The sequence below is a fragment of the Hyperolius riggenbachi genome, chromosome 2 (assembly GCF_040937935.1).
Source record: "Hyperolius riggenbachi isolate aHypRig1 chromosome 2, aHypRig1.pri, whole genome shotgun sequence".
Classification (NCBI taxonomy): Eukaryota; Metazoa; Chordata; class Amphibia; order Anura; family Hyperoliidae; genus Hyperolius; species Hyperolius riggenbachi.
The window spans coordinates 333,712,778-333,730,970 of NC_090647.1; the positions used below are offsets into that span (position 1 = coordinate 333,712,778).

An 18,193-nucleotide genomic window follows, 5' to 3' on the forward strand; every position below is an offset into this window, starting at 1 on the left:
ACATGTTTGAGACATGGGGGAGACCAGTGAAAACATGTGGAGGCCAGGGGAGGCATGGGGACACGTTTGAGACATGGGGGAGACCAGAAGAGCCATGGGGAGGCATGGGGACACATGTTTGAGGTATGGGGGAGGCCAGAGGAGGCATGGGGACACATGTTTGAGACATGGGGAGCCAGAGGAGGCATGGGGACACATGTTTGAGACATGGGGGAGGCCAGAGGAGGCATGGGGGACACATGTTGGAGAGATGGGGAGGCATGGAGGAGACAAAAGGAGGCATGGGGGAGGCCAGAGCAGGCATGGAGGAGACATGGGGAGATTGGCGACATGGGGGAAACTGGAGGCAGGAGGTGACATGGGGAGACATGGGGGAGACAGGAGGAGGCATGGGGATGACATGGGGGATACAGGAGGAGACATAGGGACACAGGAGGACACCATTTGGGTGAGGACATGTACAAGACACTCCTGAAGTATGGACGCACCAGGTTTAGTTTATTTTTTTTTCCCTGGTTCTTGCCCTCTAAATCTAGGTGCGTCTTATATTACAGAGCGTCTTATACGGCGACAAATACGGTACTTGGATAAATCTCATGAGAAAAGTTAATAGGACATGGCCCTATATCTCTATTGCATGCCTATTAACTGTAGAAAATGTACCAATAGCTGTCTTCTGTAATCTTGAGGTTATACAGTATATGCCTTCTTACAATGTTTCATGGGACCTAGTGTCCTGAACGGTTTTTGTCCACCTGTTTTGTTCAGGGCTATGGAGTCGGAGTCGGAGCAATTTTGGGTACCCGGAGTTGGAGTCTGTGATTTCATAAACTGAGGAGTCGAAGTCGGGAGTAGAAGTCGAATGATTTTGTACAAAAACCACAGCCCTGGTAAGTATTACACTAAGGAGTCGAGCAGTTGGAGTCTGAGCCATTTTGGGTACTCAGAGTCGGAGTTGGAGTCGGTGGCTTCATAAACTGAGGAGTTGGAGTCAGAGTTGGAGTCAGAAGATTTTTGTACCGACTCCACAGCCCTGGTTTTGTTCCTCCTGTTCTCCTTTTGAAATTACAATAATACTGACTTATGGATTAAAAAAATGCAAAAATGACTGAATATGTACAATTGAGCATTTAAAATGCAATATTTTAAGAGGTTTACAGCCCTTCTAAACAGTATTGAGCTTTGTACTGTTCTCTAGCTGATGAGGTTTGCTCTCAGTCTGGAAAACTCGGTGAAGTTTCCCTATTGATACACACTGGAAAAACAGATACTGTAAGTCTTTATTTATTACATGGATTTAAAGTATGAACTCCTTTCTCACCTGTCCAGTTCTGGAATCCGTCACCTCTTTATACAGACTAATGTCCAAATAGTAGCCAGATTCATTTGTCAAAAACAGTCGTATTGGAATCTGTTTTCCTGTTGGCGTCAAGCGGATATTTATTTTCAGCTCAGCTTGCAGGACACGTAGTTTCCATAGGCGGCTCCCATAGCGCATTACCATACTCCGTACAGACTCTTCAATCTGGCAGAAGTTTAATAATGTTATTATTACATTTATAGCATAGGCATTGAAGAGCAAATTACATTAAAGCTTCTGTACAGTTAATAAACTATAAACTATGATACATATTAAACCTAATATAAAACAAATAGATAATTAGCAAAAGTTTGGACACAAGAGGAATGCAATAGAAGGAGCTGTGCATTTATGAGATGAAGAAAGGGGGAGGGTGGGGCGAGCAGGGAGGGATGGGATAAAAATAATACGATAGACAGGCTTTAAGAATAGGATTTTCTTTTATATTGCTCAAAAGTAGTTTATTAGACTAATAATTTACAGCCTCTAAAACAGGCCATCTAAATGTACTGTAGCTAAAAATGCAAACGGCATAATTTGTGCAGCCCAAACACCCAAGCCATTCATTCTAGAGCTTGTCTGGTCATGGTCATTGATCAATATTTTAAGTTCAAAGAGAACCTGAAGTGAGAAGGATATAAAAGCTGACACATTTATTTAATTTTAAACAATGCTCACATTGCCTGGCTGCCCTGCTGATCCTTTGACTTGAATACCTTTAGCCATAGACCCTGAACAAGCATGCAGATCAGGTGTTTCTGACAAGTTTAGCTGCATGCTTCTTTCAGGTGTGCGATTCAGACACTACTGCAGCCAAAGGAGATCAGCGGGACTGCCAGGCAACTGGTATTGTTTAAAAGGAAATAAATATGGCAGCCTCAACATGCCTATAACTTTATGTTCCCTTAATGCCAATTCACTAACAAAACAGACCTTGATAGCCCACCATTGCAAAGAATTGAACAAACTGTATAAACCTATGCTCTGCGTTTGACTATACTTTAAATGGAATAACTAACTGGCAGGAAGTGACAGACCGAAGTACAGAAACATAGGGCATTGCCATCAATATGTTCAGGATTTCCCTTAGACATATAGTCCCCCTCCCTGTGTGATAAATGGATCAGTGCAGCACTAGTTTGACTAGATTAGTTAGAACTAGACAGAGGTCTGTCTCAAGGTAACGTGAAGGAATAAACGGTTCCTAAACACAGTCAGATTTTATCCTATTTTTTACTAGGGGTGTAGGTATCCTGACCGAATAGTGAATGTGTTTTCTTTGTTTACTATAAGTGGAGTCCAAAATTATTCTGCTGTTCGCAACTCGAGTCGAGAACCCCAACGGCAGTTCGGACAGTAATCAGAAATGTACATACACAAATATACACTTATGTATCACATATTGATAACATAACATTTGGCATACCTTTGAAGGGTCCATGATGACTGTTGGAACAAAGTTTAAAAAGATGTGGTTGCAGTCAGTGCGCACATTGGTGTTATTGAAGGCAACCTCCAGCTCATCCATAGCTTCTAGCAAGAGGCGCTCAGCTTCATTATGGAGGTATTCAAATGATGCTTCCTATCAAAACCAAATGCAAAAAAATATACATAACTACAAAGTAAGCCACAAACATGGACGAAGCATAGTAGTAATTCAATAGTATCTACCCATTTATTGACCGCTACAACTGTATGAATGTGAGAGCCACATCTGCAGCCGTGGTTGCTAGAGCCGCACGGACATGAGCGTAACGTCCCTGTACTCTGCCAGGTGATGAGCGCGATCGTGCGTGTGCAATTCTGATGGTCCCAGAGGCAAAAGGAATTGGTGGAAGGGTACATGTGTCCCCTGAGCCTATCTGTCTTATACGCTTATACCGTGCGTCGGCAAAGTGGCAGCTGCAGGACCAGCGACGCAGTACTGCGTCGCCAGCTGCAGGCTGATTAATCAGGAAGCAGCCGCTCGCACGAGCGGCTGCTCCCTGTCAAATCACGGCGGGGGGGCTCCGTGAATAGCCTGCGGGCCGCCGATGGCGGCTCGCAGGCTAAATGTAAACACAAGCGGAAATAATCCGCTTTGTTTACATTTGTACGGCGCTGCTGCGCAGCAGCGCCGTAAGGCAGATCGGCGATCCCCGGCCATGCAGGGGCCGGGGATCGCCGCCATGTGACAGGGGACGTCCTGTCACTGGCTGCACAGGACGGATAGCGTCCTGTGCAGCCCGGATCACCGGGGAGGGGACAGGTAGGAGAGGGAGGGGGGAATTTCGCCGCGGAGGGGGGCTTTGAGGTGCCCCCCCGCCAGCCACACGCAGGCAGAAGAGATCAGACCCCCCCTGCACATCATCCCCATTGGGGGGAAAAAAGGGGGGCAGTCTGATCTCTCTGCCTGCACCCTGATCTGTGCTGGGGGCTGTAGAGCCCACCCAGCACAGATCACTAATAACCACGCTGGTCCTTAAGGGGGGGGGGGGGGGGTAAAGGGTGGGTCATCAAGTGGTTAAATGAGAATAATTGCTGTTACAGCCAGTAACAGTGATCATTCTCAAAACCCACACAGGAAGTACATGACTTCATGTAACAATCATGCATGTGACCCCAACTACTGCAGCAGTGATTGGTCAAAGAAATCATGTGATCTCTTGACCCCTGTGGTTCAATTTCTATAGACCCAAGCAAATTTATTCAGAGATGCAAATCATTTTTTTATAACTGGGGAAAAATTGAACATGTGTATGATACATTGGTCAGACTTTTCAAATGTTGCAATTCATCAATAAAAATTGATTGGATTTTTGAATTTAAAAGAGATATAACAAATTATATAATTTTAATATGTCTGCTCACTTCAAATACTACAGCATTTGCAAACTCCGCTCTGTGCACACCTTGTCCTCCATCACAGACCCAGAGACAGCAGCCATACATTATCACAACTCTGGCAGACTCCTTTGCCCCTCTTACCAATGCAAGCACAAATTATGTCAAATGCCAGCCCTGGCAGAATAAACACTTTTAACTTCTGAAAAGGAATTCTGGAATCGATAAGGGGAGTTGGAGTGAAAACAATTCATAGAAATTAGATTTTCCTGCTTCGCAAACCAGTTCTACACAACTTAAGAAAAAAAAACAGTCTTACTTCTCTTCCCTCATATCCACCTGGGCCCACAACCCCAAGCAAAAGCTTAGCATTAACTCCTTACTCTGCTCTCTGTTGAAACCCCCATCATATTTTTTATGTTCATTCAATGAGTTTTGGGGGTGAGGGGTGCAGAGGAAGGGGAGCACTGCAGTTAGTACTTTTCTGTTGTTTTACAACACTGCAGCCTATACAAGAAAATTTTGTTAATATAGCACACGTACCTTTGTGACTAGGTCAGAGTGTCTGATGATTGCACGAACAAAGAACCTGTAGTCTGTTACTTCAATTCCCTCTTCCACCTTAGCAGCTCCCAAATACAGATGCATTTTGTGGTTGGCACAGGGGATGGCTGTCAGGTCAAAGTTCCTCATGCGATTCAGCTCCAATTGGAAGGCAAGTGCTGGTTCCAAATGCCTGTATATTCGGTCTTCCTCAAACTTGTGGAACAAAAAATTATATGTAACTAGAATTTCTTTCTTTAACTCACACATATACTATGAAACACTGCAAGGAATAAAAGAGCACTAATCAAAAACTCAAAGGAATAGACTGTCTTAACAAGTTTACAACATTGGCGGTGTGAAATAGTAGACAGAGCAGGTGGAGGGGATAGGCAGAAATACTACAAGCTGGAATTAAATCATACTGGTAAAAACAAATTTACGCTTTTATTTTATGTTCTTACAGCAGCTCACCTTGACAGATTATAAAGACAGCAACAGACATGTGTTATTACAGCATGCACAACTTTTTACGTTAGCCATAGGAAAATAGTCAACTTCATGTTGGCGCCTGGTCAATATGGCCTACTGGCCTGCTTAACTTTGCGGTTCTGACTTCTAACTTTAGAACATAGGATCTCTGAGGAGTCACAGAAACTCCAGAGATGCAAGTCAGAATTGCAGACCGAACCAAGCCAATGAAAAACTAAGGAAAACTTCTAAGCAGGCAGAAAACAACAATAGAATGGTAATACCACTACATAATATAGGTACATAAGTCTTAAATATAATTCAGCTACAAAGGACAGCTCACATGGAACAGTGAATAGAAGAAAAATTAGCATCTGAGGAGAATACCCAGATTGTGAATCAGCTTTCAGATGCTAAAAAAAATGGCATTCCAAGGCATTTCTGTAAAACTTACTCTATGGAGAAATGTATGCTCTCCCCATTATATAACGGATAACGGACATCACAACTGCATGATTTTCACTATGGGGCCCTTTAAGGACTTTTTAGTGAACTCTTCAAGTATAGTTATAGGCAAATATGAAAATATTAACTTGGCCAACTGAAGGGTTACAAAGTAGCCATAGCCCAGCAGTCAAAGAGGTGAAAGGTAAAATCTAACGTCTAACGGAACAATGACAAATATTCAAAATACAAAAGACAAGCAGGAAATAAACATGAAAAAAATTAAAAAGGCTCAACTTTATTAAATATGTGATATTCATTCTGGAAAAGGGACGGAGGCTTTCTACTTTTTCCCCCTTTAATCTGAAGCATCACGTACCTTACTTCTTGCACGGAAAGTGAAAAACTTTGGGAATTCTCTCTGAAAGGAGAATATAAAAATCTATTAACATACAGACTTAAAAAATGATTAATGCCTTTAAAGTATTTCTTCACTTTTTCTAAAATAAAAAAACAAACAAAACAAAACAATATTAACCAAGCCATCTCTGTTAATTTCAAGTATTTCAACAAGCTAGCATAACCTTGATTATTCAGTTATTTGTCTGGGGCTTTCTAGTGACTCCCTGTGAAGCATACAGAGTAGCTGAAAGGTAATATCTGGGCAAAGTTGCTTTGCAAGGTTTAGTTATTAATGAGGTGGGAATGGTTACTCTCAAACGCGGTGTACTCATGCAACATTCCCAGTTGATGAAAGGATCCCTCCTCCCTGCAGAATGAATGTGCCACTGTGGTAAACCACTAGTGTAGGGGTACAAAGGGAGTTATACATTTTACTTCCTGTTTTGTGCAGTACTTATACACCAATGAAGACAAAGAAGGGAATCCTGGGCGTCTAACACCAAGCCATATACCGCAGTTATAGTTTCCACAAGGATTCTAAAAATGGTTATAGCACTAGCACGCTTAAGTTGAAAGATGTCTTTGAGCAGCATTCAGGTACAAAATTATAATATAAATGTTAACTAAGCTAGTAACCCTATAAGATATACATGATAAACTGGAAATGGTTTTCCCTTTAAAAATGAAAACAATGGTCTCCTGCTGCAGACCACTACATGGAGTAACACAGGAGGAGACACGTCTCCTTTATAGTGTATGGAAGGTTTTCAGGACTTTATCTTTTTTCCCTGCATATTTCCCTACACAGCTGTATAGTGTATATCTGAAAAAAAAAAAAACCCATTAATTATTCTATTCTTTCCTTCTCCGTCCTTTCTATTCACCCTCCCAAATAGCAGAGAAAGTGGTATACGTACGTGGTAACCCTCAGAGGTGGAGTTAGAAATGTATCTGTCTGACCTGATCTATTCTAAAGGTGCAGATGTTTAAGGCAATAGCAGTAGGGTATTGTACCGTGTTAGCCATCAGTAAAAGCAAGAAGTTTTAAATCAGGATGATACCATTTATTGGCTAACTACAAATGAATAAGAATAAACAAGCTTTCGGCCTTGCAGCCTTCGTCAAGTTTACATCCTGTTAGTTTGCAAGCTGGTGGTACAGACAGCTTATATACATGCAACATCAAAAGGGAAAACAGATATTTTTTTCAAGCATAAATACTTAAGATGCCTTAATACAAACAGACCATCTAAATGGGGTAAGATAAGGATCCTTGTTTACTCTATTGCTCACAGTCCTGGTATTAGGATTGACCCAGAGGTATAGTAAATTCTTAGTTCACCAGTTCAGCTAGAGTGGCTGAGACAGTTCATATATCATCAATCTCATACCAATATAGAAAGTTGTTGTCCTTATTCAAACCCTTCTGCACAGCTTTGAACCAATTTATAAATTTTGTTTCTGCTATTAATCGGTCATTTGACGTTTTGAAGCCGCCCTTCAGGGCAGTGACACGAAGATCATCCATGCTGTGTCCGTTGGACCGAAAGTGTGTAGCAACTGGGAGTCCAGATTTGGTATCATTAATAGTGTGCCTGTGTCCATTCATACGTTTGCGCAGTGTTGGTCCAGTTTCTCCCACGTACATAACATTGGGGCATTTAGCACACATGATCAGATATACCAGATTGGTGGACCCACAGGAAAATTTACCTTGTACTTTGTACTCCTGTTGTGAACCTGGTATCGTTACCCTGTCAGTGGAGTAACGTGTCCCTTTGGTTGTCACCTACAACCCACACCTGGAAATCTTAAGGAGGATTGCTAAGGAACTTCATCCCATTTTACACAAGGATCACAGACTGAGAACGATATTCCCTAAACCTCCACTCTTGTCATATCGGCAACCACACAATCTAAAACAGATGATTGTCAGGAGTTCTTTGAATAGGCCTCAACAAAACGGAACATCACCCTGCCGACAAAAAATATGTGGGACCTGCAGACACATTTACTCCACTGACAGGGTAACGATACCAGGTTCACAACAGGAGTACAGAGTACAAGGTAAATTTTCCTGTGGGTCCACCAATCTGGTATATCTGATCATGTGTGCTAAATGCCCCAAGGTTATGTACGTGGGAGAAACTGGACAAACACTGCGCAAACGTATGAATGGACACAGGCACACTATTAATGATACCAAATCTGGACTCCCAGTTGCTACACACTTTCGGTCCAACGGACACAGCATGGATGATCTTCGTGTCACTGCCCTGAAGGGCGGCTTCAAAACGTCAAATGACCGATTAATAGCAGAAACAAAATTTATAAATTGGTTCAAAGCTGTGCAGAAGGGTTTGAATAAGGACAACAACTTTCTATATTGGTATGAGATTGATGATATATGAACTGTCTCAGCCACTCTAGCTGAACTGGTGAACTAAGAATTTACTATACCTCTGGGTCAATCCTAATACCAGGTCTGTGAGCAATAGAGTAAACAAGGATCCTTATCTTACCCCATTTAGATGGTCTGTTTGTATTAAGGCATCTTAAGTATTTATGCTTGAAAAAAATATCTGTTTTCCCTTTTGATGTTGCATGTATATAAGCTGTCTGTACCACCAGCTTGCAAACTAACAGGATGTAAACCTGACGAAGGCTGCAAGGCCGAAAGCTTGTTTATTCTTATTCATTTGTAGTTAGCCAATAAATGGTATCATCCTGATTTAAAACTTCTTGTTAAGGCAATAGGGAAAAGGACACAAATGCACCTAAGGATTATAATTCCAGCATAGACTTAGAGGCAGCCCTACTCCATAGAGCCAAATTAATCCATGCCATGCACTGATGAGGATCAAACAATCCGAAACAGTCTGTATGCATGTTGGATTATTATGGCTCTGTACATATTAACAAGCTGACACATCATTGCATTCCAGCGGTTCTGGAGGTGTGTTTAGCTTCTAAGGGTACAATGGTTAATTTGCATATATTCAGCAGTGGTGCCTGGGAGACATCTCGAGCTCACTCCAACCTAAATTATCGCAAATTCTTTCTGTTTTAGGAAAGCAAACTTTTGTTTTTGTTTTTCTCAGCATAGACTTAAAACTGGTTTTAGAAAAAAATAGCTAGCTGTATTTTTGCCTGGCCACATCAAGAGTGATAATGTCATATGTATGTTACAGGTGTATGTCTATGTCAAGTTAGAAAATTATGACCCAGTGCTTACCATGTAAACATACAGAGACAGAACTTGATTTTTTTTCATTGCAAGGGTTAATTAAGCAGTGCATTGTCTGTGCAGTCAGGAAGTTGAACTTCAGCAGCAGTTCCCTTGATAATTAGAGGACACAAAAACTTGTTTGTCTATAAATTGTTGACAGTGGGCAGTGATGAAAAGTTCAGCAGGTGATCATTTTACTTTGTGAGAGATGGACGGACAACAGTAATGTTAGTGTGATGTTAAAGGTGGCTCAGACTTCAGACCTAGATTTTTTTGAATCCTTAACCCAAAATAAGAACATGGAACTCCAGGATTAGTTCCATTAGAGACTAGTTCCAGAAATACAATTACAGTAGAATCTCTTTATAGTAAACCTCTGGATATAGTAAACTCAGTACTCAGGTCCCAGCAAATGTATCTGTATAAATAAAGAATGAAAGACCAATTCGGATATAGTAAACTTCTGATATACTGTAGTTAACTAATTTTCTTGGTCCCTTAAAGTCCACTATTAAGGGATTCTACTGTATTTATAATAGCATATCTATTTTTGAAGATGGTTGTATCTCCGAGTGATGTGTGATACATTGCTTAACGTCCAAAATGAGTTTTACCTCTAGACTACTGCACTAATAAAGCATATTGTTCGGCTCAGGGTAGTTCTTTAAAACACAACAGCCACAAACAATACCAGTTTTTGTCAGTTTGTATGTTCATGAAAGATGTCCGCACTATATAAATACAAAATAAATAAAATGAAGGGTGATCGTTCCATTGCATGGTGCAAATTTAACTCTTTGAAATGCATCATGCCAAAAGTCTCAAAGTAAGAGAAGTGTCTGCTAGGTGTCCAGTGGTCAGCTTTAGGAAGTACCTCCCCTCTTACTTTTCAAGCCTTTCTTTCTGTCGGCCTTTATACGGGTGGGATGGCTTCACTGAACAAAGAAAATGCTCACAAAGTCACTTTCACTTTGCATTACGTTTGTTCCAATATCGAAAACTTTTGAAGATTTAGGGCCCTTGCACACTTCGCCCGTTGAATTGCAGAATAATTCTACATGCCAACTCACTGCCCAAACAATACTATGCGGATGTTCACAGTATTGTGTTGTAACATCTGTGACATCACATTCGACACATGCTACATGTGACAACCAACTTGGGCACAAATGGGGAAGCAGCAGATGAGACAGGGGCAGCTGGACACTCACTGTAGATGGAAAAGGAGAGGTTTGAATGGAGGGGTACCAGGTGTAAGAGGTGTGTGTGTGTGTGTGGGGGGGGTCACATTAACATTTGGAGACAGCGGTGTCACAAGGCCAATTCCAAAGAGATTTCATGCTTAAATTGGTCGGCCTGTGGTGTATGGGCAGCCAACAGATCTCTCTCTGATCAGATTCAATCAGAGAGAGATCTGTCTCTAGGCTAATCTGCCCATACATCGCTAGATGTAGAGGCACCATTAGTGTTCCCAAAAAACATCATCTTTAATGGTAGTAATTTTATCTTTAGCTGAGGTGGACATAAACTAAAAGAAAAAAAACAAAAACAGCCATCTTTCACCACTTCCCAACTGAGGGGTTTTACCCCCTGAGCACCAGAGCAATTTTCACCTTTCAGCGCTCCTTCCATTCATTCATCTATAACTTTATTATTACTTATCACAATGAAATGAACTATATCTTGTTTTTTCCGCCACCAATTAGGCTTTCTTTAGGTGGGACATTATGCCAAGAATTATTTTATTCTAAATGTGTTTTAATGGGAAAATAGGAAAAAATGTGGGAAAAAATTTATTATTTTTCAGTTTTCGGCCATTATAGTTTTTAAATAATGCATGCTACTGTAATTAAAACCCATTAAATGCATTTGCCCATTTGTCCCGGTTATAAAACCGTTTAAATTATGTCCCTATCACAATGTTTGGCGCCAATATTTTAGTTGGAAATAAAGGTGTATTTTTTTCAGTTTTGCGTCCATCCCTAATTACAAGCCCATAGTTTATAAAGTAACAGTGTTATACCCTCTTGACATAAATATTTAAAAAGTTCAGTCCCTAAGGTAACTATTTATGTATTTTTTTTAAATTGTAAATTTTTTATTTTTTTTTTAATTACAAAAAAAAAAATTGGGGAGTGTGGGAGGTAAGGAGTTAATTTTTTGTGTAAAACAAGTTTATTTGTGTGTAAAAAATGGTTAGGGTGTAGTCTTACTATTTGGCCACAAGATGGCAACATTACCAATTTGTTTCATGCGACCTGCAAGCGTCCTTCCGGACGCTTGCAGGAAGTAGAAAGAGGCTGGGACTTTGTTATTTTTTGACAATGATCGCGCTGCTCAGCCGAGCGGCAGCAGATCATTGCGGGGCTTAGATCAACGAACGGGAATGGATTTTCCCGTTCGTTGATCTCTGGGCGAGCGGGCGGCGGCGTGTTTACTAGCGGCGGGCGGCGTGTTTACGAGCAGGAGCGCGGACAGCGGCGGGAGTGCGCAAAGTACGGATTTCTCCGTCCCTGGGGGTGAAAGGATGGAAAAAGGGGCGGAGAAATCCGTACGCGCGGGGGTAAAGTGGTTAAAGTAAATGAGCAGAAATATTAACTAATCTGTGTTCTATCTGCATTTAAAGCAATCCCAAACATTTGATAAATGTGCCCCTTAGTAAGCAGTATATAGTATGAAATGTTTATCTTTAAAAAGTAATACGGTAACATTTCGGTATAGGGTGACATTTGCGTCATAGTCATTGATGCATCTATGTAAAGCAAGTGCTCTGAACGTGTAGAAAAGAAGGTGTCCTGTTTTACCTTATTCAGATACTGTGTACAAATATGCATTCCACTTGTCACCAACATCAAGCCTAGCAAAGTTTTACATAACGGTATCAAGAATATCCAGGGTGGCACCACCCTTTACCTCTAGAGTTCCTTGCAACTTTCCAAAAGGACTTTGTTTTCTATGTATGTTAATTACAGTCAACATAATTATTTCCCAGCATGGTTAGGTGGAAAAGCCTTGCTCCAGCTAACTTCCATTTTCTCATCTCATTAGGTTTTTAACATGATTATTAGTATAATAATCAGCTATGATGATTTGTGTTGCATGTTTTCACATTCTCTAATATGCAGGGTGTCTTGATTGGCTAATTTAGGCAAATTATTTTGATTGTCTTGACGATGGTTGGCTTATTTGATCGCAGCAGGGGTATAATTTGCATTCATGGGAAGCAGAGTTGTTGTGTAAAAGCAATGAGATGTTTTTGATTGTGATATCTGGTCTTAGTAGCAGTGTAATTTCTAGAAAATAACTTCATTAAAGTGGTAACATGTGATGCTCCGGTAATGACTCATTGTAGCCTCGAGGAGAAGGATATCCATTCAGTAGACTGAACAGCTAGGCTTATCAGGGCTGTATCATTAAGGCCATACAGTATCTCTGCTTAAATGTGTTTTATCTAGTTATTTTTAACAGAATTGCATCATTTGAAGATAATTATCAAATAGAATTATTGTTTTTCAGGTTATTGGGCAAATCTGAGAGCCAATAGCTCAATCACAGCAGCAAACCGTATTCTTTCTCCCTCTCAACCTGTTTTGCTATAGCGCGGATACTGATGCCTTTGCAGCTAATCTGAGCGGCTAGATGGCTTAAATGCAAACCTCTCAATATAGTTTTCTACTCCACTACTGCTCATAATCTTGTCTGCTCTTCAATCATACTTTATATTTAAAGACAGATCAGTGATCATGAAAGGTTTATAAAGGGATTTTACTCTTAAAGGGCTGTTCCGCTTGCAGCAAAAAAATGGATTACCTTTTAGTGCAGCAATCACTGCTGCAAGCCTTGTGAGAATAAACTCAGGAAGGGCAGGAAGACAGAGCAAGTGTCCAGATACGATGTTAAAATGTTGCATTAGTCAACTCCGCAAAACAAGCCAATGGGTGAAATTGCTGAATTGACTGTAACAATGAAGGTGTGCATGGTCAGCATGAGAGGTGGAGAAGTGTTAATACATTTGCCGTGCAGCAGCAAAGTCCCACAATCCAATCCCAGTCAGGACACCATCTGCAATTCTGCATGAATCCTGTTTGTATTCCAAAAGATTGCATATGCTAACAGAAAGATAGTGATGTAAAGTGATGATGTAATTCTATATAAATATGCCAAATAAAATTGGTTGAAAGATGTGTCCAAACACAAAACACAGACTTAAAACAAAGGGTATTGAAAAGAGGTGCAGCGTGTTGTATTTGGAGGGTTGGCAACCCCTTAAATTGAAAATTTAAAGACACAAACTTATTTTCATAACAGGATAGGTCTTCCAAATCAGGTCAAAGACAGCAAAAAAAATCCCTTAAGGAAATCCCTTCTCCGCACTATCCAAAACTAAAATATAAGCATTTTAGATTCAGTTCAGTTTTAACGAAAAAAAATCCAAAAAGTTTTAAAATACTGAAATTAAATTATTAGGCATGGTTCAGACTGTGATAGAGAAGAATGGGTGCTTGGTCCCAGTGGCAGGATCTCAGAAAAGCCAGAGGAAGCGATCAGTGACAGTCTTATGACTGACACTTTTTACTTAGAAGTAAACTATTCTTCTGCATCTATAAATATTATTATACTTAAGTAGTGGGAAGAAGATAGAGGGGCAGTTTAACAAAACTTAGGCCTGAAGAGGCGTTTTAACAGTGTTGGTAGGAATACATTTTACACCACCAGACAAGAATAAACCATTTTAAATAAAATACTATTACATACGGTACTTCTATTGCCATCATCATAAGACACACTTACTTGAAATCTTTGGTCCACCTCACAGTTAATCTGTTTTCTAAAATCCTTTGTGCGTTGAAAGAAAACAAAAAACAAAAAAAGACATGTATCCCCATTAAAAGAAAGACATAAGGAAATGCAGAAATAATCATTATAATCAAACAGACTTTGCCAAGTGATGGGAAACATGGAATAAATAAAAGTCCAACCACAGTTTAAATTATTATTTTTTTATTTAGGGCAAAGTAAATAAAGAAAGCAACAGACTCATGTTACATTGTTTTACCAATCACTTTCTGTCCTGGTTAAAGTGTTATGAGCTAAAATTCATTGTTTGTTTTCTTTTAGACTGCACTCCCTGTATTTTTCTATTAAAACAATTACTAAGAGTTAATGACATGGCTATGAGCTATTAATGGATTCACTAAAACATGGGTGTCAGACTTGAGGCCTGCAGGCCAAAACTGTCCCACCTCGCCATTTTATGTGGAGGATGAGAGCTTAAAATGTGCATGACTGTAAGAAGTATAAGAAAGGAGAAAATGGAGAGCACCAACTTGTGCTGTATACATAAAGTAAACTGGAAGCTACAACATATTAGGATGCCTAAGTGCTTGAAATGGTGGTATCTGGCATTTAAATGGAGATGGCAGGGCCTAGCTGTTATATGTACATGCATGTAATTATTTGTATTATCTCTGTGATTGGTCACACATGGTTAGAGGACATGTCTACAGTTGGCTCACATGCGGCGCACATTTAAAGAGCAACTGATATGACATATAGATGAACTAAATTATTCAGCATACTCAATTTGAACTAAATTATTCAGCATACTCAAATTTAAATTAATCACTTCACCCCCAAGGGGTTTTTACCCTAACGGATCAGAGCAATTTTCACCCGTCAGTGCTCCTACCTTTCATTCGCCAATAACTTTATCACTACTTGTCACAACAAAATGATCTATAGCTTGTTTTTTTTTAGCCACCAATTAGGCTTTCTTTGGGTGGTACATTATGCTAAGAAATATTTTATTCTGCATTTTAACATAATAATAAATAACAGAATAATAAAAAAAATGGAAAAAAAATCATTATTTCTCAGTTTGTGGCCATTATAGTTTTAAAATAAAATGTACTACTTTGAATAAACCCCATGTATTTTATTTGCTCATTTGTCCCGGTTATTACAATATTTAAATTATGTCCATAATGCAATGTATGGCAAAAATATTTTTTTTTAAATGAAAGGTGCATTTTTTTTCAGTTTTGCATCTGTCACTAATTACAAGCCCAAATATGCAAATATAACAGTAATATACCCTCAAGCTCATGCCATACATCGTAAAAAACAAAAACGGAGTCCCTAACAACTATTCGTTTGTTTGTTTTTTAACCACTTAAGGACCAGGGGATTTCTTGCTGATCTGTACTGCGTGGGCTCTCCAGCCCGCAGCACAGATCGTGATTGAGCCATGGCGATCAGACTTCCCCCCTTTTTTCCCCACTAGGGGGATGTCCTGCTGGGGGGGTCTGATCGCCACTGCTCTGTGTGGCCGAGCAGGGGGGGGGGGGGTTCCTCAAAGCCCCCCTCCTCAGCGATATTCCTCCCTCTCTCGCTGGCTCTGAGCGGCACAGGACGGCGATCCGTCCTGTACCGCCCCCAATAGGCTTTAGCCTAATAGACGGTGGCGATCCCCGGCCAATCAGAGGCCGGGGATTGACGATCTCCTTTACGGCGCTGCTGCGACAGCAGCGCCGTATGATGTAAACAGCGGAGATTAGGCAGTCGTTAAGTGGTTAATGCTGTCATTTTTTCTGTGTGTTTGATTTTGGTAACTATGGGGAGGGGCAGGGGATGGGGAAAGAGGTATTAAGTTATATTTATTTAATTTATAAAGTGTAAAATGTAGTGTACAATGTTTTTTTTTTTACTTTTGTATGTATTTTTTATTCCAACTAGGATGTCCTCATAATCCCTGTCTCTATACTTAGAACGTGCACTGAGACAGCATTTGTTACAGCAAAAGTCACTGGCTTCTCGCTAAAGCCATGATCTTTGCCATCCAGGCACATTGATTGGGTCAGGGAAGACTTTTTCCCTTTCACCAATCACAGCTCACTGGGACCCGACGGGTACCCATGGCTCTCGATCAGGGTAGCGGGGGAGGACATTTTAAAACATCCTGTGGTCCATTAAGATGGACCAACAAGACATTTTAAAATGGTGGGCGAGTAGTGGTTAATTATCCTGGTTTCAGCAAAACTCTCGATCTGAAGATATTTAAACTACTTCAGTCACTGATGTAAGTGCAATAGTAACCAGAGCTCACACCGGTTTACAATTCTGCAATACTTAGGTTATATTGTACGAGTAAAAAAAACAAACAAATCTTAAACCCAACTGACACAAAGAAACAAAAATTGTGAATTCTGAAGGAGTAGCAAATCTATTTTCTAAATAAATAAAATGAAGTATTCATTATCTTGCACTTACAGGGTATAGCAGCGACACTTTTAGAAAATATACTGCTTTAGGCCTCTTGCACACTGCAAGCAATTCAGATTCAGATTCCGCTTTTTAATCTGTTTTTACTTCCGATTCAGATTCAGATTTGCAGTTTGCTCCTTGCACACTGCAAATCTGAATCTGAATCGGAGGTAAAAACTGATTAAAAAGCGGAATCTGAATCGGAATCACTTGCAGTGTGCAAGAAGCCTTACCAAGCGGGACTGGCCCAACAACAACTGGAACCAATCTGGGGAGCTGCCAGTTAACCTTTAAGTATGTTTTGAGGTGTGGAAGGAAACCCCACACAAACACTGAGAAGACAAACTGAATTCAGACAGTGTTCTGACTAAAATTCTAACCCGGGACCCTAGAATTTCTAGCCATGGTGCTGAGTCAACTAAAATATGGCAAGTAGCATTAAAGTGGATCCGAGGTGAACTTTTACTCATTGCATAATTGTGTTCCTTTCCTATTGTTTATAGGGCATTCCTCAAGCCAAATACTTTTTTGTTTTTGTTTTAATACTCTAATTTCCTATAAACTAAATAAACCACGCCCACAGGTTTTCAGAGAGCCTTGGCAGTAGCAAGGGCTCATGGGAGCTCAGTCTGGGCAGGAGGAGGTGTTACTAGCCATTGATTTCAGAGGCAGAGGGGAGGAGGTAGGAGGGGGGATTATGTTTTTTCACAGGCTGAGTGCACAAGATACAGATAAGCCTGCCTCTGTGTAATATTTACAAACAACATGGCTGCTGTCATTGTATCACAGGAAGAAATAATCATTTTCTATTAAAGCTGTCTGCAGCTAGATTTGCTGTGTAAACTATCTAAACTTTAGATAAGATATATAGACAAGTTACTTGTCATAGTTAGTTTTTCATCTCTGATCCGCTTTAAGGGTAGCATGGTGGCAAAGTGGCATTGCATTTTGAGATTCTGACCTGAGATTCTACTGGGACACCACAGTGCGAGAGTCATTGAGGGACGCTAAACTTCTGCATAAACTGTGTCATCACCATAACAATAGAAAAAACAGTAACACTATAGGCAAACTTACCTTTTGTGCTACCAGAAATGTTAGTCGGCGAATACCATGGTCCATCAGCACTGCTTTCTGTTTACAATAAAAGCTTGCTATTTATTGTGTAAATACATGTAAAAAATAACACATATTAAAACCACTGTTATATAAATCTCCATATCTATGACCTGTATCAATACAAAGAAACCTTTTGATGTTTTGGAATTGGCTACCCTGCTTGTTTTGCACTCAGAAATGTGTCTTGATTTTTGCTGTAGCAGAGAGGTCTCTTACACTGCAGAATGCAAATCTTCACATCTCCACTTGGGTGCCATGTCCATTTATGAAAGACGCGTCACCCATGCTGATGTGAAATCCCATCAGCAACCAATAGCTGTGCCACTGCGTGGATAAGGGGATTCAAATGCTTGTTAGACAAAAAGTGGCAGGCACTATTTTAATGGATCAGAAGCAGCCTATGGATTTCAACAGGCTTTGACACAGTTTCCAAATCTGCATGCCGGGAAACACTACTAATCGGATTAAGTGCAAATATAGCCTTACTGATTGGACGTTAAAGGTTACCTCAAGTGACACGTAACATGATGAGACAAACG

The 18,193-nt window shown here is 40.3% G+C and overlaps 1 protein-coding gene across 4 annotated transcripts in view; it reads right to left on the reverse strand.

Annotated features, from left to right (window-relative positions):
* The window catches only part of ACACA (acetyl-CoA carboxylase alpha), a 421,319-nt gene that overhangs the window by 175,602 nt on the left and 227,524 nt on the right, over positions 1-18,193 (reverse strand). For all 4 annotated transcript variants that reach the window (XM_068269366.1, XM_068269368.1, XM_068269365.1 and 1 more), the window contains exons 33-38: positions 17,613-17,669; positions 14,064-14,108; positions 6,021-6,062; positions 4,727-4,942; positions 2,787-2,942; positions 1,322-1,525 (exon numbers count right to left, since the gene is read on the reverse strand). In XM_068269366.1, coding sequence (XP_068125467.1) covers positions 1,322-1,525; positions 2,787-2,942; positions 4,727-4,942; positions 6,021-6,062; positions 14,064-14,108; positions 17,613-17,669 — 720 coding nt within the window. The remainder of the gene's footprint in view (positions 1-1,321; positions 1,526-2,786; positions 2,943-4,726; positions 4,943-6,020; positions 6,063-14,063; positions 14,109-17,612; positions 17,670-18,193) is intronic.